The following is a 24765-nucleotide window of genomic DNA, read 5'->3' as shown; positions in this document are numbered from 1 at the left end:
AGAAGGCAAATTGTCTTATTGGGAGGGGTGTGGTGGGGGGTCTATTGAGAAGTTGAGGGATGAATGAAAAAAGAGGACTATTGGTACGTTGTCATATTCACTCCACCAAAACAAGTGAACCTATACTTTTCGACATCTGCTGAGCTTATTTGGCAAGGCATGGCAGAATACTATCCACACAGTACTAAAACTTTGAGCACAAACCCATTGGTGAACACTCCTCTTGATTGTGTTTCTCTAACAACTCCAAATATGTCCTCAATATTTTGGTATTTTATGTGTGATGCATTTTTACAAATAGAACATTTTTATGAAATGATTATCTGAAGTTCGGTTTGTGTTTACCACACCATACCTTTTTAAGCTATCCCTCTTTGTAACTTCAGTCTTACAACTTTGAGTCACTTCATAGATCGCTGTACACAAACAATTCCAGAAAAATTTACTTGAAAATACTGAAATGTGTCTTTTTTTGTATTTGAGCTTCAAATAATTATTGAAATGATCCAGGGATATTGATGCAGTCGATCTTTTCACACTAACTTTAGACAGACTAGAGTGATATTACACTGAAGAGTGACAGCTGTGGCAAAGAGCCTTTTTTTCACTATTCACACACAACCACACACACGCAGACACACACACACACGCAGACACACACACACACACACACACACACACACACACACATATACACAGAGTCCTCATTAAGCAGCCAATGGCCTGGAAATCATTCCGCTGGCTCCTCCCCAAAGTGTGAGCAGCCTTTGTTATTATAATCAGGCTCTTAGTGTGCAGGGGGCAGGGGGTACGTGTGTGTGCGTGTGTGCAGTGCAGCAAGACTTGGCCATCCGTCAGTATGCCTCCTCACAGCTCCCATCCGTAGGCCCATACAGCATCAGATTTTAAAAAACAACTACTGATGCAAACACTACAAAATAAAGTTTATTTTGATGAAAACCATGTGAAAAACAACAAATCGGGAAAAAAAAGTACATTTCAAGGTAATCATAATCAGGTCTCAGCCATACGTCTCAACTCTCAAAAGTTTGAGCCTGCAGAATATCTTTACGACAACCAGAAGCGCTGTCAGAAAGGTGGGGGGGCTGCAGCCTGCGGTCATCAATATCTGCAGGCCATCTGTCATAGGGGTCTATGGAGGCGCACAGTCTCCACTCACAGGACGAGAAGGACATATGGTGAACCATAAAGTTACAGAGCACCATTCACAGGGAGAGGAGAAGGGCCAGACTAACAGAGACACAGGGACAGACAGACAGACAGACAGACAGACAGACAGACAGACAGACAGACAGACAGACAGACAGACAGACAGACAGACAGACAGACAGACAGACAGACAGACAGACAGACAGACAGACAGACAGACAGACAGACAGACAGACAGACAGACAGACAGACAGACAGACAGACAGACAGACAGACAGACAGACAGACAGACAGACATGAGTGGAGAGAGTTGAACACAATAAGAGAATGGGAAGCAAGTAAGAGAGAGAGATGGCATTTGTAGATGACAGTCATGCTACAGTGTGTCAAATGGTAAGCATGTGTCTGAGAAACGTCCTTCATTGATTTGATAGACCTGTCAAACCTTGACTAGAACTCAGTGATCGGGGTTTGGCATCCCTTTCTGACAGAACACAACCTTACTGTAGCATGTTGCTGTACTATAGCACAACACATGTGGTGTAATAGCCTGAAAGAAGAACATAATTACACTGAAATTAAGGGTATAGGCTATCTGAGTTTTCATTAGCCTATGAGTAGGCATACTAGGCCTATAACTTGCTTCCACACTATTGCTATGTTATAACCACTTTATTGCATGCTATTCTATAAAGTGCTACTAACATAATTGTATTGACTAAATTCATCTGATTGTGCATTTGTACACACTACTTCAGTATTATATAATTCGTTTCATTACATATTATGGGAAATTGGTAGGGTATGCCTTCCCTTCACCTGCTGATAAGATTCTGAGGGAGGTATTCTAAGAAATGAAAGCTTCCTTTCAGAGACACTTTGAAAGCTCAAGCATCTTTGAGGAGTTGCAATGAGAGAGCCGGGAGAAAGTTGAATTTCACTTGTGACTTACTAGGGATACCGCGACCCCTTTGTGTTCCCTTTCAAATGCATTGTTTTGGAACGCTAAGAGTGTGCGGCGCTCTCATTGGCTGTTTTTGGAAACAATAAAAGGACCGGTGGCCTCTGATTGGTTCAAATCGACAGCTGCCCAATAATACCCCCCTTCCCGACTCGTAAGTTTCTCTACCCAACTTTGCTTAGTATGAAGTAAAGTTGCTGTGTTTGGAAGCGGTGTGCAAGGGGAAAAGTCACAGCAAAGATGAAGATGAAGCTGTGTAAAACTTTTTTAGGTGAGTCACCTATTTATCATCTGTTTCTCGCTCTCTCTTCAGCAAGCAATGTGTTGATGGCTAACTGAACTATGGTTAGGAGCAGGTGTGACGATCTACGCATCTGTCACTTTTTAGACTGTTAGGATAGGCCTTGCCTGCTCTTCTGTAGTAACCTAAAATTGCATGTTCTCTATTCAAAGTAATTTAAAAACACAGTAGCCTATTCATCGTAAAGAAAGTATAAGTATTTGCATTGGCTTTTGTGATGAGAAAGAAGCATCCACTACAAAACACTCACAGGTGGCGTCAACATTTTTTAAACATACTAGAATTATGTTAATGTGACTTCTTCGTATTTCATTAACAAAAACTCATCAACTATATTTACACAATGTCTAAATTTAACCCAAAATGTACGGAAGCTATAAGCTTGTCGACAACCTATAAAAAAGGTTGATTTGTAGACTGTGCCCAGTTTCTGCATTTTCTGGGCCTTTTAACCGTTCAGCTGTTTATGAAAAGTTTTTTAGTATATGGCCGAATATATATTAACAGAAAAACAATGTTGAATCCTAACCACACAAGGCCCTTTGTGCTGACCAAAGATTTCCTGAACTCACACTCTGTTCAGACACTTTGTTAGACAAAGGAAAGTTTTGTCCCCTCAGGGATTAGTGGCTCTTAACTCTGTATAGGAGACGTCAGGCTGCAGGCGTATTAAATATTTTTGTGCGGGGTGGGGGAGTCTGTCAGATTGGTCCATCTGTTTTTGGGGAGTCGAGAGAGCAGCCTACCCTCTCGTCGGTCACCCACCATGTAATATTTATACAGCATGTCCCAGTCATAGCAGATCCGACGCTGATTGTTTTCCAGAGCAGGGCTGTCCATCTGCACTGGGGCTTTAAAACGTGACTGAGATGGGGGAGAAAAAAGCCCCAGCTGGTAACCGAAGAGGAGTTGAGACTTTAAATATGCAAAACTCTTTTGAAGTTTCTCCAGCTTTAACAGTGCCAAAATGTTGATAATTCTTTCACCATATTTACAACCGGACGTTTGAGGGGTATAAACTAGGCCTACTAGGGTACTTTATATGCCCAATAAGTAAAAGCATTTATTTACACGCATTCAAAAGTGTATACTACTATAAAACTACTAATAGCATATTCGTTTTGTTTATTGATTGGTTTTCCAAATGTGTATAGGTATAGGCTTCATGATTTGTGATTAGACCTAGATTATGGTCATAACCTATATATTCGTGGTTATATTAGCATTCATTAGCCTACTCTATTTAAACAATACATTGTTCTAAGGTAGATTTTTTTATGTAACATTATTTGATTTTCATCAAAACAAAATCAGTAGATAACAAATATAGGCAAAGATACTTATTGGGCTCCCGAGTGGCGCAGCGGTCTAAGGCACTGTATTTCAGAGCTAGAGGGAACTACAGACCCTGGTTCGATTTCAGGCTGTATCACAACCGGCCATGATTGGGAGTCCCATAGAGCGGCGCACAATTGGGCTAGCGTCGTTCGGGGTAGGCCGTAATTGTATATTAGAATTTGTTCTAAACTGACTTGCCTGGTTAAATAAACACTGTAGGGTTACTACTACATTGTCCAGAGGCGCTCAGGCTGTAGGCCTAATCATATTTTGCGGAGTAATGTCAAGAAAAACTAGTTACCTCTGAGAGGGCTTTTTTTTGCCTTGACACCAATGTTTCAGTTTTTGTGCTACAGGCTACGAAGACATTGCCTGTAACAGACACCATGCAATCGATAGTTTTTTTCTTCTTCAACAAAATATCGGTATTTAAGTTAACTTTGAAGGAATTTAAATCGGTGTGAATTGGAAAATTGTTTATATTTAGCTCTGAGAGTAGTTACCACATCTATAAGGACCAACGTTATAGTATGTTTATGGACCGTCGTTTTAGCAGAGCGCTCTAGCTACTGTCCATGGTGCTGAAACTAAGGCACGCACCACCCGGGCTACTGAAATCTTCAAAATATTTTTACGGTGCTTAGATTTACCTTGATACTGATGCTGATGGAGGGTGTAGACTACAACAAATTATGATTGATGCTGCAGCATGATAACTGATCTAAAAAAAATACCGGAGTACCCGAAGCCACCTCTTAGATTGTGGGCTTTGCTATGTTGTGGGCTTTGCTATGGTGATGTCAGAGCATGGGGGGAGGGGTGAACAATGACCCATGAGCGAAAGGTAAGGCAATATTACGTAGGCCTGTTCTCGCTGACAAAGGCAAATGAAGCCATGTTTTTTTGCTTATGGATTTTGGAGTAGGCTATTCTACATTTAAAGTTGGAGTAATGCCGCTTTTGTAAACTGAAGACTGGTGGAAGAGCACTGAGCTCCGGATTATGTTTGATGTCCTTAACCGTCAATGAAAGAGTTGCGGGGATATTGTGGAGGTAGTATTCAACGCTGAGAAGAAGTTGTTGAAATAGGATTCAGGAGGCCCGCCTTACCTACTTGAAAACAACGAAGCAACCAGAGCCATTCAATAATGGTATTTATAATCATATTATGGTTTCAAATTCTGTAGTATAGTTAAATGCGTGTGTTCCTCAAATGTATTTGAAATCAGATTGTAAATATATTTATTATCTTTTCGCGAACATCCATTTCTGTTGGTTTCTATCGCCTAATGGATGTCCCGGTCTTAATTCTTAAAGATGCAGTCTCTTTAGGATGCTAATTCATATAGAACACAATTGTATCTTATTTCACACAACCTTCAGTATTATAGATTTATGGCATGAACAAACTGAACACACAGTTCTGTTTTGGTAATCCAAAAGTAATCCAAACGGCCAGAGAATGTCATTTCGGATGAATGACGAACTCTTTTGATAGTCCCCTTTAAAAAACGTTGATCGTTTTGATATGAGTTTCAGATAAGCTATATTGTTCACAGTTTGTAAAAACATTCATGTGAGATTTGTATCGGACTTCGTGTTGCTTAGGGTTTCTGAAACTTCGAGAAAAGAGGCATATAGATCTAATGTTGATAAGTTTGAAAGCTGCAGGCCTATTGTGTGGCATTGTACATAGCCATGTAATTGTATTTTATGGTTTATCCTTTCTTTCCAATACGAAGAGCCTATAGAAAAGTAGACTACCGGGGTGATAATATAAAATAATATTTGAACCACTAGGCATATTTGTTTCGGTTTAGGGTTCTATTGTGAAAGTCATTTTGTGTTTTTGCAATCCGGAGAGGCATATGCCTTTATACGTGCAATGTAGCCTACTTTTCTTGTTCTTATCTCGTGTATGTTTTTTGTCTTTATATTTATGTGTGTGGATGTTCAATCGATGATCAAGGCCTAAACCGGCATGTTATTTGGTTACAAAGTGGCTTTGCAATGGGCCTACTGCTGCTTTGCCTGTGCTATTTGCCTGTGCTTTCCTACTCGGCTCGCAGGGGGTCGTGTTTGTAGTCAATGACTGTAAAATGTGTCAGTAGGAAACTGGGGGAGGTGGAGCTACATATCCGAGAGCCGATGATCATGTGCCCCTCAAATGTCACCATCTCCCGGGGCTATGTGCGCTAAGAGTGCCATTACAACGACCTTATTATTATAATAGCACTAGAAAAACACACCCAAACTTGATATTTGAAGGCTCTCTCTCACTAAAGCAAGACCGATTAACTTGAAGACGTTGTGTCATAGCGGAGTGTGTGAGGTCGTGTTAGCAGCACCATGGACAGCACCGTGGTGTTTTTGTGCAAGGCCGATAAACAAAGCCACGAAGCCATTTTCTTTCTCTTTAAACACATATTCATAAATAATTTAAATGTATTCAAATGTGTCCTACTCTAGGCCTTTAGGTCTAATTCCATTATGTGCAAGAGAGATGAAAAATAGGCTAACATGGTCGAGGAGGAGGCTTTGGGTAGGCTAGTTGCATTTCTGTTGTAAATGCAGTTTAATATTTTAGTATATACTGATTAACTGTCTGGTTCATTAAAGGCTATTCCTCAAACAATATAATCACCACCGGTTATAACGTCCAACTATATAGGCCAAGTAGGCCTAATCATAGGTATGCCTAAAATGCTATATGATACATATTTTTTTGCACATTGCTGCATGTTTAACGCAACATAATCTTGGAACAGTGTAATGTCATTGATTTAACAGCGCTAGTGATAGCACATGGGCAGGCCTTCTGTACTTTTCGTCCTACTGTATTGTTCTCTTATATTTCTCTGGGAGAATCCCAACCACACAGCCCTATTGTGTATGGGGAGCTTGTTGTGTTTGCAATAACAGTCATGGTTATTTATCACCCTGTTATCAACCATCGACCGTTTGTACCTGTAGCTCTGTCCAGATTGAACATGTGATGATTTTCTAGGGGTGCCCTTCAAGGATCGTTTTGTGTTTAATCTTTTTAGAACATTTTGTACACAAATAATAAGAACAACGAATAAGAACACCAACAATTAATATTACATTATGTCATGGAATGAAATTGCCATACACGGAAAAAATAAAGCATGTCACACAGTATTCCTAATAGGTTAGGAAGGAAGGTTAGGTTAGGAAGTCACCAGTATAGGCCTGTCTAAGTATGTACACAATATATACAAAAGTATGTGGATACCCCTTCAAATTAGTGGATTCTTCTATTTCAGCCACACCGGTTGCTGACTGGTGTATAAAATCTAGCACACAGCCATGCAATCTCCATAGACAAACACTGGCAGTAGAATGGCCTTACTTAGGAGCTCAGTGACTTTCAATGTGGCATCGTCATAGGATGCCACCTTTCTAACAAGTCAGTTCGTCAAATATCTGCCCTGCTATAGCTGCCCCGGTCAACTATAAGTGCTGTTATTGTGAAGTGGAAACATCTAGGAGCAACAACGGCTCAGCCACGAAGTGGTAGGCCACACAAGCTCACTGAATGGGACCACCGAGCGCTGAAGCGTGAAGCGCTTAAAATCCTCTTGTCCTCTGTTGCAACACTCACTCTCTTGTTCCAAACTTCCTCTGGAAGCAACGTCAGCACAATAATTGTTTGTCAGGAGCTTCATGAAATGGGTTTCCATGGCCGAGCAGCCGCACACAAGCCTAAGATCACTATGCTCAATGCCAATCATCGGCTGAAGTGCGGTAAAGCTTGCCACCATTGGACTCTGGAGCAGTGGAAACGCATTCTCTGGAGGGATTAATCACGCTTCACCATCTGGCTGTCCAGTGGACGAATCTTGGTTTGGTGGAGAGAACGCTACCTGCCCGAATGCATAGTGCCAACTGTAAAGTTTGGTGGAAGAGGAATAATCGTCTGGGGCTTTTTTTCATAGTTCAGACTAGGCCACTTAGTTCCAAGAAAGGGACATCTTTAATGCTACACCATACAATGACATTCTAGACAATTCTATGCTTCCAACTTTGTGACAACAGTTTGGGGAAGGCCCTTTCCTGTTTCAGCATGACAATGTCCCCATGCACAAAGCGAGGTCAATACAGAAATGGTTTGTCAAGATCGGTGTGGAAGAACTTGACTGGCCTGCACAGAGCCCTGACCTCAACCCCATTGAACACCTTTGGGATGAATTGGAACACCGACTGCAAGCCAGGCCTAATCGCCCAACATCAGTGCCTGACCTCACTAATGCTTTTGTGGCTGAATGGAAACAAGTCCCCACAGCAATGTTCCAATATCTAGGCCTCTGTGCGGCCCTCCATTGAATTTCGAAATCCCGATGGGCCTCTCGAGCCAAAAGGTTTGCCCAACCCTGATGTATGCTGTATTTGTATAACCTTGACTGTGTGTCCTATGTCTCTCCTCTCCAATAGAACATGAGTTCAGAGGGCAGCTGCTGAACCAGAGGTGGACGCGAGGAGACAGAATAAGCAGATTCTGTGAGACCAAGAGGAGCCTTCGAATCAAAGTGAGAAGCTGTGTGTGTGTGTGTGTTTGTGTGTGTGTGTGTGTGTGTGTGTGTGTGTGTGTGTGTGTGTGAAAAAGAGAAAGAGAGACAGATAGTAAGTGCAGTGTCATGACACTCTGTGTGTTTCAGATGAGTCAGGACACAGCAGAAACGAGAACCCGGACCCGCTCAAAAGGCATCAGAGGTGAGCTGGGGCCAAACACACATGCACGTACAGTAGGCACGCAGGCAGCCACCGCACGCAGCCACACATTCACACACACTAATTGAAACGGCTTCCTTTGTTGTGTATTTAGGATAAGTGTGTGTCTTATGATGTTCTCTCTGTCTTTTTATTCCCCAGTACCCGTTGAACTCGTGGGAGCAGAGTTAAGGTGAGAGAATAGTTTTTTTTCTGCTACTGTATTGAATCCAGCCACACAGTTGTCTTATTACTGTATACATGTAGTCCTGAAAAATACAATATGGCTTTAGACTGGTTGGGTGCACTAAAACCAGAGCATGCAGAGATTCAGAGCAAATAAACTAGGCTGGTGATGAACTGAAAAGCACATACAAAGTTTGAACGTATTCATTGTGCAAAATGAATAAAACAAATGTTTGTTTTCTGTTTGTATCACTAAGTAGCTGCCCCACTCCCGGGTGCGATGGTTCAGGCCATGTCATTGGGAGATATTCACGACACAGAAGGTATGATATACTAACTAGACTAACCACCACCAACTCTTAGCTCTCAAGTTCCTCTGCTAACACCGTTTTTTAAATACGAATACTATTAAATTGAGAAAAAGCTCCATTAAAAATACCACATATAATGGTATTAAGGGTAATTCGTTCTCCAGTTCTCCAGTGATTTTTTAACTTTACCTGTTGAAAAACAATATCCCATGTATAAATACAGTACATACACTAAAGGGTAAAAAAATATGTTTTGAGCAAAATAGTGTTTTTTAGACAACTGCAAACTTCAAGGAGTAGGGCATTGGTCTGATGGTGACTTTGTGATGTCATCGGCCACCCTCCTTGCTCAAGGAACAGTAGAGAACCAAAGAGGAAAGGCTCCTCCCCCCACTTGCGACCATGTCATGAGGATACCTGGACCATCTATTGAGATGTGCCTTTTGTTAAGTAAATCAGGTGTTAAATGAGATGAAAAGGAGACTGGAGTAAGACTTTAACACCCATCTCCTCACCTTGCACCCATAGCATTCTTGGATGCCCAATAGTGAAGAAGAGGAAACTTGTGGAGGCGGAGGCAGAAGAGAATCAACCCGCACCCAAGAAAAAGACCCTGCCCCTGAAGTTGGCCATGGACGAGGGCTTCAACATAGCAGACAGTGACGCCGCCAGTGAGGCAGAGCATAAGGAGGGGGAGGAGTCAGAGGAGGAGGAGCAGAAAGAGAAGGAAAATAGCAAAATGCCAAACCCAGCCATGTCCATGAAAGGTGAGTCAAGAGAAGACCAGAATCCAAGGAACATATCACATTTATCATGGATTGCTATTGGCTATTGCAGTGGTACAGATTGATAATGATACTAAAGTAAGTATTGATGGAAAGACAAATACAGGGAGAGCTCATTATTTAGCAATAACCTATCAACTCTGCACTGTACACAGCCGATTGCTCACAGGTGATACCCAAAGACACCGAAAAAGAGACATCTGTCGAGTCCTACACCATAGCTGCACCTGAAGCAGGGACTTCGCAGAAGGACACAGCCACCACAACCCAACAGCAAGCTTCCACAGAGGAAGAAGCAGAGGCAGAGGCAGACAGACACAAAGAGGAGATGCAAGTAGTGGCAGAGATACAGGCCGCTGAGGAGGAGGAAGATGAGGATACAGTTGATGCACACAGAACAATAGAGCATCCCAAAGGCGACAATGAAACAGGGAGAGCAGAGAGTGAGGAGAAGCAAAAGGAGGAGGTAGGAGAGGAGGAGGAGGAGGGAGGAGGGGAGGAAGAGAAAGAGGAGGAGAGGCAATTTGTGAGTCAGGAGATCTCAGATCACCAGTATTCCAGTGGCGACTATAGCAGGCATCCGGCAAAAGAGGAGGGAGATGAGGAAGAAGAGAAGAAGGGAGAGGAAAAGGAGGAGGAGGAGGAAGAGAAGGAGGAGGTGGAAGAGGAGGAAGAGGAGGTAGAGGAAGAAAAGGAGGAAGAGGAGGATGAGGTGGTCTACATGGAGCCTGCCATCCCTCTTGCCCCTAGTACTCCTGCTCAGGAATGTGAGGATACAGAAGTGGCAGCGGGGGAGGTAAAGATTGGTTCCCCGTTGACTGAAGAGGAGGAAGAGGAGGAGGAAGAAGAGGAGGAGGAAGAAGAGGAGGAAACAGAAGCAGGGGAGGTGGAAGAAGAGGACCACGACTCTCACAAAGCCCCACCTACCACAGTGGTCATTGAGGTACGATCTGAGGAAGAGGAAGAGGAGGAGGAAGAGGATGAGGAAGATGACTGTCTCTCACAGGGTTCGGGGGTGACAGATGACTCAGAGACCTGGGATATGACCCGGGGGAACTTGGGACTGCTGGAGCAAGCAATCGCCCTGAAGGCCGAGCAGGTGAGAGGGCCGCACGTCGACCAACAGTCTCCAGAGCACCAGCACTACCACAGCCCCGACGACAGGGCCAGCAAAGCCATGGACCAAGCCATGCGACACAGAGGACACCACAGCAAAGGTAGGACAGTTTATGCTTTATCAGGATATATTTTAACCCGCCATAGAATCAAAATCATGTTCCAATTGTTAGGAATTTTGCTCACTCAACATCTCTCCCCTTCCTATCCAGAAAAGAAGGAGGTGAAATGCCCTACCCCTGGGTGTGATGGGACGGGCCATGTGACTGGGCTGTACCCCCACCACCGCAGCCTCTCTGGGTGCCCTCACAAAGATAGGATCCCACCTGAGAGTGAGTACTAGCAGAGCACTAACACTCTAATACCAAAGTTCTAACAGCGAAACATTACACATACTCCTTTGAACAATTGACACACATTCTTATATCTCTCTGTCTATCTCTCCCTAGTACTGGCCATGCATGAGAACGTGCTGAAGTGTCCAACTCCAGGATGCATAGGCCAGGGTCACGTAAACAGCAATCGCAACACACACCGCAGGTATTATACTGTCCAACAATTACAACCTGACATTGACCTTCTATTTCCGGTGGAATTCTATGAGAAAATGTATACATTTTCACTATCTCTCTTTGTCCCTCTCAGTCTTTCCGGTTGTCCCATAGCAGCTGCAGAGAAACTCTCCAAGGGGGGCCATGTCACCCCCAGTCACCCCCAGCCTTCAGTCAGCGAGTCCCCAACTGGGAGCCCCCATTCAGACAGAGTTCTCAGGTGAGCCCTCTCTGGTCCCCTCTTTCTCCATATCTCCACTTACGACAATAGCTGTCCATCTGATGCATTTTACTAATCTTTTACCCCTTCTCTTATACAAAATGTTCTGACTGTTTTACCACCTCTGTCTCTTACCTCTCTCTCTCTCTCTCTCTCTCTCTCTCTCTCTCTCTCTCTCAATTCAATTCAATTCAAGGGCTTTATTGGCATGGGAAACATGTGTTAACATTGCCAAAGCAAGTGAGGTAGACAACATACAAAGTGAATATATAAAGTGAAAAACAACAAAATTAACAGTAAACATTACACATACAGAAGTTTCAAAACAGTAAAGACATTACAAATGTCATATTATATATATATATATATATACAATGTACAAATAGTTAAAGGACACAAGATAAAATGAATAAGCAAAAATATGGGTTGTATTTACAATGGTGTTTGTTCTTCACTGGTTGCCCTTTTCTCGTGGCAACAGGTCACAAATATTGCTGCTGTGATGGCACACTGGAATTTCACCCAAAAGATATGGGAGTTTTTCAAAATTGGATTTGTTTTCGAATTCTTTGTGGATCTGTGTAATCTGGGGGAAATATGTCTCTCTAATATGGTCATACATTGGGCAGGAGGTTAGGAAGTGCAGCTCAGTTTCCACCTCATTTTGTGGGCAGTGAGCACATAGCCTGTCTTCTCTTGAGAGCCATGTCTGCCTACGGCGGCCTTTCTCAATAGCAAGGCTATGCTCACTGAGTCTGTACATAGTCAAAGCTTTCCTTAATTTTGGGTCAGTCACAGTGGTCAGGTATTCTGCCGCTGTGTACTCTCTGTGTAGGGCCAAATAGCATTCTAGTTTGCTCTGTTTTTTTGTTAATTCTTTCCAATGTGTTAAGTAATTATCTTTTTGTTTTCTCATGATTTGGTTGGGTCTAATTGTGCTGTTGTCCTGGGGCTCTGTAGGGTGTGTTTGTGTTTGTGAACAGAGCCCCAGGACCAGCTTGCTTAGGGGACTCTTCTCCAGGTTCATCTCTCTGTAGGTGATGGCTTTGTTATGGAAGGTTTGTGAATCGCTTCCTTTTAGGTGGTTGTAGAATTTAACGGCTCTTTTCTGGATTTTGATAATTAGTGGGTATCGGCCTAATTCTGCTCTGCATGCATTATTTGCTGTTTTACGTTGTACACAGAGGATATTTTTGCAGAATTCTGCGTGCAGAGTCTCAATTTGGTGTTTGTCCCATTTTGTGAAGTCTTGGTTGGTGAGCGGACCCCAGACCTCACAACCATAAAGGGCAATGGGCTCTATGACTGATTCAAGTATTTTTAGCCAAATCCTAATTGGTATGTTGAAATGTATGTTTCTTTTGATGGCATAGAATGCCCTTCTTGCCTTGTCTCTCAGATCGTTCACAGCTTTGTGGAAGTTACCTGTGGCGCTGATGTTTAGGCCAAGGTATGTATAGTTTTTTGTGTGCTCTAGGGCAACAGTGTCTAGATGGAATTTGTATTTGTGGTCCTGGTGACTGGACCTTTTTTGGAACACCATTATTTTGGTCTTACTGAGATTTACTGTCAGGGCCCAGGTCTGACAGAATCTGTGCATAAGATCTAGGTGCTGCTGTAGGCCCTCCTTGGTCGGTGACAGAAGCACCAGATCATCAGCAAACAGCAGACATTTGACTTCGGATTCTAGCAGGGGGAGGCCGGGTGCTGCAGACTTTTCTAGTTCGTTGATTCGTTGATATATATGTTGAAGAGGGTGGGGCTTAAGCTGCATCCCTGTCTAACCCCACGACCCTGTGTGAAGAAATGTGTGTGTTTTTTGCCAATTTTAACCGCACACTTGTTGTTTGTGTACATGGATTTTATAATGTCGTATGTTTTACCCCCAACACCACTTTCCATCAGTTTGTATAGCAGACCCTCATGCCAGATTGAGTCGAAGGCTTTTTTGAAATCAACAAAGCATGAGAAGACTTTGCCTTTGTTTTGGTTTGTTTGGTTGTCAATTAGGGTGTGCAGGGTGAATACATGGTCTGTTGTACGGTAATTTGGTAAAAAGCCCATTTGACATTTGCTCAGTACATTGTTTTCATTGAGGAAATGTACGAGTCTGCTGTTAATAATAATGCAGAGGATTTTCCCAAGGTTACTGTTGACACATATTCCACGGTAGTTATTGGGGTCAAATTTGTCTCCACTTTTGTGGATTGGGGTGATCAGTCCTTGGTTCCAAATATTGGGGAAGATGCCAGAGCTAAGTATGATGTTAAAGAGTTTTAGTATAGCCAATTGGAATTTGTTGTCTGTATATTTGATCATTTCATTGAGGATACCATCGACACCACAGGCCTTTTTGGGTTGAAGGGTTTTTATTTTGTCCTGTAACTCATTCAATGTAATTGGAGAATCCAGTGGGTTCTGGTAGTCTTTAATAGTTGATTCTAAGATCTGTATTTGATCATGTATATGTTTTTGCTCTTTGTTCTTTGTTATAGAACCAAAAAGATTGGAGAAGTGGTTTACCCATACAATACATCTCCATTTTGGATAGATAATTCTTTGTGTTGTTGTTTGTTTAGTGTTTTCCAATTTTCCCAGAAGTGGTTAGAGTCTATGGATTCTTCAATTGCATTGAGCTGATTTCTGACATGCTGTTCCTTCTTTTTCCATAGTGTATTTCTGTATTGTTTTAGTGATTCACCATAGTGAAGGCGTAGACTCAGGTTTTCCGGGTCTCTATGTTTTTGGTTGGACAGGTTTCTCAATTTCTTTCTTAGATTTTTGCATTCTTCATCAAACCATTTGTCATTATTGTTAATTTTCTTCGGTTTTCTATTTGAGATTTTTAGATTTGATAGGGAAGCTGAGAGGTCAAATATACTGTTAAGATTTTCTACTGCCAGGTTTACACCTTCACTATTACAGTGGAACGTTTTACCCAGGAAATTGTCTAAAAGGGATTGAATTTGTTGTTGCCTAATTGTTTTTTGGTAGGTTTCCAAACTGCATTCCTTCCATCTATAGCATTTCTTAATGTTACTCAGTTCCTTTGGCTTTGATGCCTCATGATTGAGTATTGCTCTGTTTAAGTAGACTGTGATTTTGCTGTGGTCTGATAGGGGTGTCAGTGGGCTGACTGTGAACGCTCTGAGAGATTCTGGGTTGAGGTCAGTGATAAAGTAGTCTACAGTACTACTGCCAAGAGATGAGCTATAGGTGTACCTACCATAGGAGTCCCCTCGAAGCCTACCGTTGACTATGTACATACCCAGCGTGCGACAGAGCTGCAGGAGTTGTGACCCGTTTTTGTTGGTTATGTTGTCATAGTTGTGCCTAGGGGGGCATATGTGGGAGGGGATGCTGTCACCTCCAGGCAGATGTTTGTCCCCCTGTGTGCTGTGGGTGTCAGGTTCTTGTCCGGTTCTGGCATTTAGGTCGCCACAGACTAGTACATGTCCCTGGGCCTGGAAATGATTGATTTCGCCCTCCAGGATGGAGAAGCTGTCTTCATTAAAATATGGGGATTCTAGTGGGGGGATATAGGTAGCACACAGGAGGACATTTTTCTCTGTTAGGATAATTTCCTTTTGAATTTCTAGCCAAATGTAGAATGTTCCTGTTTTGATTAATTTAATGGAGTGAGTTAGGTCTGCTCTATACCAAATTAGCATACCCCTTGAGTCCCTTCTCTCTCTCTCTCTCTCTCTCCTACAGACCTATGTGTTTTGTGAAGCAGCTGGAGATCCCTCAGTACGGCTACAGACCCAACATGGTGCCTGTCACACCCCGTGCCAACCTGGCCAAAGAGCTGGAGAAATATTCCAAGGTCTCCTTCGACTATGCAAGCTTCGACGTCCAGGTGTTTGGGAAGCCTTTGCTGGTTCCAAAGATACCCGCCACCAGTCAAACCTCACCCAAAGCCTTCAAATGTAAGATGATCTTGGCATTTGTTGAATTTCTGTTGGAAACCAAAATGACATAGTTTTTTCTACCCTGTAAGCATTCTATGGACAAGGTATCACAGCAATTCATACTCTGGTTTGTTTCCCTGGCACTGTTTCCACATTTGTGGCACCAATCTTATTCAAGTCATGAGACCGATATTAGCATTTATTTTATTTTTTTTGTTTTATTTTTAAAAGTCTATAAATAAATAGGCCATGGTGGCGAAGTGATTACAATATAGCAATTAAACACTGGAATGGTAGAATGTGCAGAAGATGAATGTGCAAGTAGAGATACTGGGGTGCAAAGGAGCAAGATAAATAAATAAATACAGTATGGGGAAGAGGTAGTTGGATTTACCTTCTATTTACAGATGGGCTATGTACAGCTGCAGTAATCTGCGAGCTGCTCTGACAGCTGGTGCTTAAAGCTAGTGAGGGAGATACGAGTCTCCAACTTCAGTGATTTTTGCAGTTCGTTCCAGTCATTGGCAGCAGAGAACTGGAAGGAGAGGCAGCCAAAGTAGGAATTGACTATGGGGTGACCAGTGAGATATACCTGCTGGAGCGCGTGCTACGAGTGGGTGCTGCTATGGTGACCAGTGAGCTGAGATAAGGCGGTGCTTTACCTAGCAGAGACTTATAGATGACTTGGAGCCAGTGGGTTTGGCGACGAGTATGAAATGAGGGCCAGCCAACGAGAGCGTACAGCTCACAGTGGTGGGTAGTATATGGGGCTTTGGTGACAAAACGGATGGCACAGTGATATTTGCTGAGTAGAGTGTTGGAGGGTATTTTGTAAATGACATCGCCGAAGTCAAGGATCGGTAGGATGGTCCTTTTTACAAGGGTATGTTTGGCAGCGTGAGTGAAAGAGGCTTTGTTGCGAAATAGGAAGCCGATTCTAGATTTAATTTTGGATTGGAGATGTTTAATGTGAGTCTGGAAGGAGAGTTTACAGTTTAACCACACACCTAGGTATTTGTAGTTGTCCACATATTCTAAGTCAGAACCATCCAGAGTAGTGATGCTGGATGGGCGGGCGGGTGCAGGCAGCGATCGGTTGAAGAGCATGATTTAGTTTTACTTGCATTTAAGAGCAGTTGGAGGCCACAGAAGGAGAGTTGAATGGCATTGAAGCTCGTCTGGAGGTTAGTTAACACAGTGTGCAAAGAAGGGCCAGATGTATACAGAATGGTGTCGTCTGCGTAGAGGTGTATCAGAGAATCACCAGCAGCAAGAGTGACATCATTGGTGTATACAGAGAAGAGAGTCGGCCCGAGAATTGAACCCTGTGGCACCCCCATAGAGACTGTCAGAGGTCCGGAGAACAGGCCCTCCGATTTGACACACTGAACTCTATCAGATAAGTAGTTGGTGAACCAGGCGAGGCAATCATTTGAGAATCCAAGCCTGTTGTATCTGCCAATAAGAATGTTGTAATCGACAGAGTCGAAAGCTTTAGCCAGGTCAATGAATACGGCTGCACAGTAATATCTCTTATCGATGGCGGTTATGATATCGTTTAGGACCTTGAGCGTGGCTGAGGTGCACCCATGACCAGCTCTGAAACCAGATTGCATAGCGGAGAAGGTACGGTGGGTTTCAAAATGGTTGGTAATCTGTTTGAAGATCTTAGAAAGGCAGGGTAGGATAGATATAGGTCTGTAGCTGTTTGGGTGTAGAGTATCTCCCCCAATTGATTTTGAAGCTCAACAAAGTCACTTATAGATGAGTTGAACATGATGCATGAAAAATGCAAACATAAGTCTCATGACTTCCTTAAACGTTAGCATGTAAAAACAGTGCCAGGGAAACTAAACTATGGCATTTATTGCTGTCTTACCTTGCCCATAGACTGCTTACAGGGTAAGGAAACAAATGTCATTTTGTAATTTGGGTGAACTGTCCCTTTAACTAACAAAACACAACTTTTTCGTTTCACATCAGTATTCATGAGAGAAATTGGTTGGTAGTCTAGGATCACAACCCTGCTGGTTATAGGAGAACTGTAATTGCGGCTTGGTGCGTGTTATACTGTGAAGGTAAATTCTAATTTGCACACACCCACCCTCTCTCTCCTCTACAGCTAAACCATTCCCTAAGGCCACGTCCCCGGGCCATAGCTTCTCGGGAGGATATGCAAAGAGCAGCTCCTCCTCGTCCTCCAGTGGTTTCGATTACACCCATGATGCCGAGGCTGCTCACATGGCTGCCACTGCCATTCTGAACCTGTCCACACGCTGCTGGGAGAGTCCAGAGAACCTTCGCACCAAACAGCAGGACCCAGCTGGCAAGGTAGGCCTCTCTGCTACCCAGCTCAGCCCAGCCTAGCCTGTTGGTGGTTGACTTTATAAAGAATATATTCTTCCCTCTTGAAATTATTTATTAGACACACTGCATTACTACCCACACACGCACACACACACACACCTATACACACACACACCTATACACACACACACACACACACACACACACACACACACACACACACACACACACACACACACACACACACACACACACACACACACACACTAACATAGTCCTTGTACCTTCAGGACATAGATATTGAAGTGGATGAGAATGGGACGCTGGACCTGAGCATGAAGAAGCCCATCAAGATGGAAGGGATGCAATCACCAGACCCCTGCTCTTCCTCCTCCTCGCAGCACCCGGGAGACGTTCCCTCGTCCCAGGGCCACCTACAGGAGGAGTTGGAGGGGCCTCTGGACTTCACTAAGCCAAACTGTCCCAAAGAGAAGGAGGAGCAGGATGAGGTAACTGCTTTATGCCAAGTCTGCGACTAACACCAAACCATTGGAATTATGATCATGTAATAGTCTTGAGAGAGGTTAGTGTGTGTTCTAGCCTCAGCTTCCAGTGATACACGAGAATTGGAAATATGGCAAGGTGAGATTTGTGTGATTATGTTCTGATTGCATGATTTTTTTTCATCTTTGCCAGATGTACTTTGTAAAATACCTTTTTTCCTTAATGGGACATCCTGGTTTGATTGCATTATTTTTTTTCATCTTTGCCAGATGTACTTTGTAAAATACCTTTTTTCCTTAATGGGACATCCTGGTTTGAATAAAGGGTGGATTAAATGATAAACTATAATCTCCATCCTTACCTGTGTTTGTTTGACCTTCTGCCAGATGGACTATGTGGCCCACTCCTACACCTCCTCTGACGCAGAAGATGATGACATCACCCAGGAGAGCATGGAGGACAGGAAGTACCCAGGCGAGGTCACCACGTCCAGCTTCAAGGTCCAGTTCTCACCCAAAGACTGCAAAAAAGAGGTTCTACTGTAAGAATACTCTAAAATAACTTCAATCCAGCATTCATAACAACGTTATAAGTAAAAAATAACCTACATTTGAATGATCTATGTCTCTCTACCTAGTACTCTAATATCAAGGCTGACACATCACCATTATATAGAATTCAGTTCAAAGTAGTACTGCCATCCAACCTCATGTTTTTGAACAAATTCATTAATGCATTTCTAATCATTCCCAATTATCTCCAGATGTCCCACCCCAGGTTGTGATGGCAGTGGGCACATCACTGGAAACTACGCTTCACATCGGAGGTATGACACAGCCCTACTCCCCTGCATTACAACCAATGCAGTCGGTAGCGCTGATTCACATTGTACGTCTTACAGCTGCATTCATAGTGTTTTTCAGGCACTGACACTGAATGTTAACTAATCTACACATCTGTATAAAAAATCATGAACTTTCAATAATTACTATACTCTATTGCTCTTATCATGTGCTACTATGAGTCCTGTAAACAATATTCATTGTTATGATTGTGATCGAGATCTTTCCTTTATTCTGCCCTTATTAAATGACTACACAATATACTCTGTCTATATATATATTTTCCATATCTTCTAGTCTGTCAGGCTGTCCTCTTGCTGATAAGTCTCTTCGGACCCTCATGGCTGCCCACTCTGCTGAACTGAAGTATGTCTGTGCTTGTATTACCCCTTCCTTCCTTCTTTCTGACCCAGGCATGTGTGCAGGCAATGGTTCCAGTTCAGCTCCAACACACCTAAAAACTTAATTGATTTTAATTAGGTGTGTTAGTGCTGGGCTGGAATAAAAACCTTCACACACTGCGGACCTCCTTGACCAGAGTTTCCTATCCCTGTTCTAACGCTACTTTATACTGACATGACTGAACCCTTTTTATTGTCACTACAATGTGCGGGGATGTGTTTTCCCTCTGCTGCGATCTGTATCAAACTAATTCTATCCCATAGAGAAAGTGTTAGCTACTTTTATGACAAAGCGCTTTCATATCATCTCTACATTTGCAACAAATATGAATATCACATGCAGTGCTATGCTGACCTGACTTCTCTCTGGTTGACTCCCAGGTGTCCGACCCCTGAATGCGATGGATCAGGTCACATCACTGGAAACTACGCCTCCCATAGAAGGTAGGCACAGATCATTTATTGCTTTTGTTTTAAAAAAATGTAATCCTAGAAAATCCAACTGGAGGATAATCTAAAAAAGGACTTTCTCTCTACGTCTCTGTCAGTTTGTCTGGATGTCCCCGTGCTAAGAAAGGTGCCGTCAAGACAACACCCACCAAGGATGACAAGGAAGACCCTGAGCTTTTAAGGTTGGTTCACGACAAACCATTCCTTTTCTTTACCATCCACACAACAGACCACCCTTTATTCGGGCCTCGAGTTTTCAAACTATTACTGATTGCTTTCCTCTGTCTCTCTCTTTCTATCCTTTCCCCTCTCCTTCCCTGTCGTCCCTGGCTTTCCCCCCTCCATTAGTAGATGCCCGGTGCCCGGCTGTGACAGCCTGGGCCACATCAGTGGGAAGTATGCCACCCACCGTAGTGCCTATGGGTGCCCGCTGGCAGCGCGGCGTCAGAAGGAGGGGCTCCTCAACGGTTCTCCTTTCTCCTGGAAGGCCTTCAAGACGGAGGGCCCCACCTGTCCCACCCCCGGCTGTGATGGATCAGGACACGCCAACGGCAGCTTCCTCACACACCGCAGGTATTACACTCAATCAAATCCAATTGTTTTTTGGCGGGGTTCGTGCAAACACTTTACACAAAGCTGGGCCTAAACCTGAAATATAATTAACCTATTATAGGTTATTATTGAGTTTGTTTCTTTTATGATTTCATTTTATTCGATAGATTTTTACATCTAGTCAGGTTTTTAAAGCACAGCAAAACATATTGGACAAAAAACTGATTGGCATATTAAAATGAACTAAACTAACTGGCCCTATTCTAGCAGTGCTCCATCACTAGCCTCATCTCTCTTTTCCTCTTCTGTTGCTCCTAGTCTCTCTGGTTGTCCCAGAGCCTCCGCTAATAAGAAGAGAACCAGGTTCCCTGGAGACGAGTACATTACAGCAAAGTTCAAGGCCAGCGATGGTAAGTCTGGGGATATACAGTACCTTAAATGTTTCATCTGACAGTTTCTGCATATCAGGGAAAATCGTCATTTCCACTTAACTCAAATTTTCACTTAGTCATGCATTGATTTCAGTGGAAGTTAGGATTTATCCCAACATTATGAGTGGGTCAAGTCAACAATACATCAGTAAAACGGGATGATCTTCAATTATGTTTGACTGTTTCTAGTTGTTTTATTGGTTGTTACTGGTTGCTTAATTTCCCCAGTTCTGGATAATGATGAAGATATCAAGCAGCTGAACAAAGAGATCGGGGAACTGAGTGAGTCCAACTCAGAGATGGAGGATGATATGATGAACCTGCACACACAGGTGAGTCTGACACTTGTTAACAATACCCACTAAATACTGTCCCGACCATACATTCCTAATTCAATTCAAAATCAAAAACAGATTGTATAAAAAGTGTTTCTGACTGGTTTGTGGCTGACTGAAGAACTGTGGTTGATTGATTGGTGGTTCTCTGCTCCAGATCTCATCCATGGAGAAGAACCTGAAGAGTATGGAGGAGGAAAACAAGCAGATTGAGGAGAGGAACGATGCCCTGTACATGGAGCTGTCTGGCCTGAGCCAAGCTCTGATCCGCAGCCTGTCCAACATCCGGCTGCCACACATGGTGAGTTACACATAGGGATGGATCACTCAGAGCATACATGCACTCACGCACACTCACATACTCTCCACAAATGCAACGGCACTCGCTTACAAATTAACGCATACAACTTGTCTTTAAACCATTACTTGTGTTTACTTCAGCAGGAACCTATGTCGGACCAGAACTTCGATAATTACGTGGACACCTTGACCCATATGTTCTCCAATAAAGATTGCTACCAAAACCCGGAGAACCGCGCTCTGTTGGAGTCCATCAACCAAGCAGTAAAAGGCATCGAAGTGTAGTCTCTAAAAGTGTGGTGAGACATAATGGAACATACGAAAGGGAGGTAGAAGAGGGTAGAGGAGGCAAGGTGACATGGTGTCTGGGTATACAAAACCCAACAACCATAAATAATCATCCCTTGCTTTTGGAATATATACTTGGTTTTTCTCTTATTTGTTTTGGAGAAAATATGTTGTCCATTTCATGTTGCTCCCCTCCCTGTTTGCATGAAGGTTAACAGGATCAATGGACACACAAGTGTTTTTTGTGTGCATTGAAGTAAACTGTGTTGGTGTGGGTGTTTGGGAAACTTACGAGGAGTATAATAAAAAAAGACATCCACTTTAATTGTACAGAACAGACTAAGAATGCAGTATACTGGCTCCAATACCCCATCATAACATATGCTCCAAAATAGTGTACTTGTGTTCCAACCCTATTGAGTAATGTTGATAGTATTTATGGGCATAGATATTGCACTTCCAGGAATAGTTTGTGGTTTCATTATTATTGTTGTGTATGAATTTGATTCTGTTTAATATATTATTTATTCATGTTGTGTTAATTTTGCTTATTTATTCAGCATTTATTTATTGACTTATTTATTTTTACAAAAAAAATTACACTGAAGACATTTTTAAACAGCAACTGAGAGGACTTGTTTATCCTCTGCATTGTTGAAAAAGAGGAAATATTTTAAAATATCAACTATAAATTGTTTTATATATCTTATTTATTTGAAATACTGGGATCTTTTTTAAGTGCAAATATTTTGTAACCGACAAGTTTTGATAATTTTTTAAAGAGTTAGATTTTTGTTTATATCATTTCTTTTATTTCCATAAAGTATTTTGAGACACCTTTGCAATGAACTAGGAAAAATATGATGAACGTATTTAATATTTATTTGATAATGAAGAACAAAGTGAATGGAGATGTTGATGTATATTTATTTTGTATTGTCTATGTCACGTGTTAGTGATGATGGCTGTGTATGGATTAGTCTTTGCCCATATGTTGATTTTGAAATAAAGGAAAACCTGTGCTAACATAACTAAGCATCATGGAATATTTCATGATGAATTATAATTATGCATAATTATTGTGAAAGTGTATGAATATTGTTTATGGCTACAGATATTTTGTTGACCCTTCAGAACCTAGAAATGGCAGTTGATATCAGCAAACAACCTATCGGCACCAGGATGGGAAAGCTTGTCATAGTGTTTGATGAGGCGAGTGATTGCGTTCTTCGGATCCAGCACTGCTGGGTGCACCGGTTCTGGTTCCAGAGTCTCAGCTCTCCGGAGAATGCTCCCAACTCGAATGAGACCTGTAGACTTGTCCAATTCAGGAGAGAGGTTTTGGAGGCGGCTTTTCAAAGGGACTACTTTACCACTTTCCAGTTATATGGGGGTCTTCTGGGAAGCAATTTCTCTGGGAGTGCTGGAGGAGCAGGGTCTCACATCGAGAACCGTCAATAGCTGTAGAACCAGAGTTTTGAGGGGGAGTTTAGTTGATGGACTGGTAAATGGCTTCAATCAGTTCATTCCAGGTATTGAAGTGAGTGGCGTCTGGCAGCGGAGTCACAGTGTTTTTCTCAACTCTGATAGTTACTCCAGTGGTGCTACAGAAGGAGTCTTTGGTAACTGATTAGGGGGTAGGGGAAGGAATGGAGGGCCATGATTCAACCTGTGTGGAGCCGACAACTCAGCCAGAATCTTTCCTCTGGGGATGTCATCTGCTGGGTTGATATGTGTGTCAACATACCTGGAGCAATTGAAAATTCCTGGTGTTTGTGATGCCCACCATTTGGTGCGACGCAGACCCGGTGGGGAGCATGGTGAGATAGAGGAGTCGTTGTCAGTCATTTTGAGTCAGTCTACCAGACAAAGTCATGTTAGGATACATCAATTATCCTGTTAGAGCTTTTGTCCAGACTCCACTGTGCTGTTTCAGGTGCAATGTTTATGGTCATGTTGCAGCAGTATGGAGGAGGGAGATTCCAAGATGTGGGAAGTGTGGAGGCAACCATAGGACAGAGGATTGTGAAGGTTCGGAGGATCAAGTTGTGTGTGTTTCAATTGTAGGGGTGATCATGTTGCTGGGGATCGGAAGTGTCAGCTGCGAGAGAGGCAGATAGAAGTGGCCAGAGTCAGAGTAGTGCAGAGGGTGTCATATGCTGAGGCAGTGAAGAAAATGGAGGAGGATGGGTCAAAGGTGAGGGATCCTGAGAGGATCCCAGTGAGAAGTAGATTTGAGCCAATACAGAGGGATAGGGTAACGTGTGAGTTATTTTTCAGTAAGGTTGGCATCTTAGAGTTCATAGTAATGGTTATCAACTGTACCGCAGAAATGGAAAGTAAATCACAGAAAATAGATGTTGTGGTGGCAGCTGCAGAGAAGTATTTGGGTAGATGAGATTTAACTTCAGAAGCGTTACAGCAGGGGTGGGCAATTCCAGTCCTCGAGGGCCTGATTGGTGTCACAGTTTTTCCCCAGCTACAGCTAACACACCTGACTCCAATAATCACCTAATCATGATCTTCAGTTTAGAATGCAATTAGCTGTGTTTCACAGGGATGGAGAAAAAGTGGGCCACCAATCAGGCCCTTGAGGACCCCTACGTTACAGGGTGAGTTGAGGCGTGGTGTATTTGTATTTGTATTTTTATTCATTACGAATCCTCATTAGCTGCTTCCAAGCCAGCAGCTACCCTTCCTTGGGTCCAGCAAAATTAAGGCAGTTTATTCAATTTGAAAAACATTACAATACATTCACAACACACTGTGTGCCC

At 42.8% G+C, this 24765-nt stretch overlaps 1 protein-coding gene across 1 annotated transcript; it reads left to right on the top strand.

The window, feature by feature from the left end:
* The first annotated feature begins 4658 nt into the window (after positions 1 to 4658).
* On the top strand, positions 4659 to 23022 carry LOC115102222 (myelin transcription factor 1-like). The gene is made up of 23 exons (XM_029621913.2): positions 4659 to 4921; positions 8226 to 8320; positions 8450 to 8504; positions 8664 to 8694; positions 8948 to 9010; positions 9527 to 9765; positions 9939 to 11000; positions 11112 to 11231; positions 11349 to 11439; positions 11545 to 11670; positions 15385 to 15599; positions 17704 to 17912; positions 18179 to 18397; positions 18779 to 18933; positions 19156 to 19218; positions 19532 to 19600; positions 20017 to 20079; positions 20184 to 20267; positions 20434 to 20658; positions 20956 to 21047; positions 21297 to 21400; positions 21561 to 21704; positions 21845 to 23022. The coding sequence occupies exons 3-23, from the start codon at positions 8450 to 8452 to the stop codon at positions 21986 to 21988; spliced, it is 3573 nt and encodes a 1190-aa protein (XP_029477773.1). The 5' UTR covers positions 4659 to 4921; positions 8226 to 8320; the 3' UTR covers positions 21989 to 23022.
* The last annotated feature ends 1743 nt before the right edge of the window (positions 23023 to 24765 follow it).

Source organism: Oncorhynchus nerka, linkage group LG20 (genome assembly GCF_034236695.1).
Source record: "Oncorhynchus nerka isolate Pitt River linkage group LG20, Oner_Uvic_2.0, whole genome shotgun sequence".
In the NCBI taxonomy this organism is placed as follows: Eukaryota; Metazoa; Chordata; class Actinopteri; order Salmoniformes; family Salmonidae; genus Oncorhynchus; species Oncorhynchus nerka.
The sequence above is the reverse complement of the archived record's forward strand: the minus strand, read 5'-3'. Positions and strand labels throughout refer to the sequence as shown.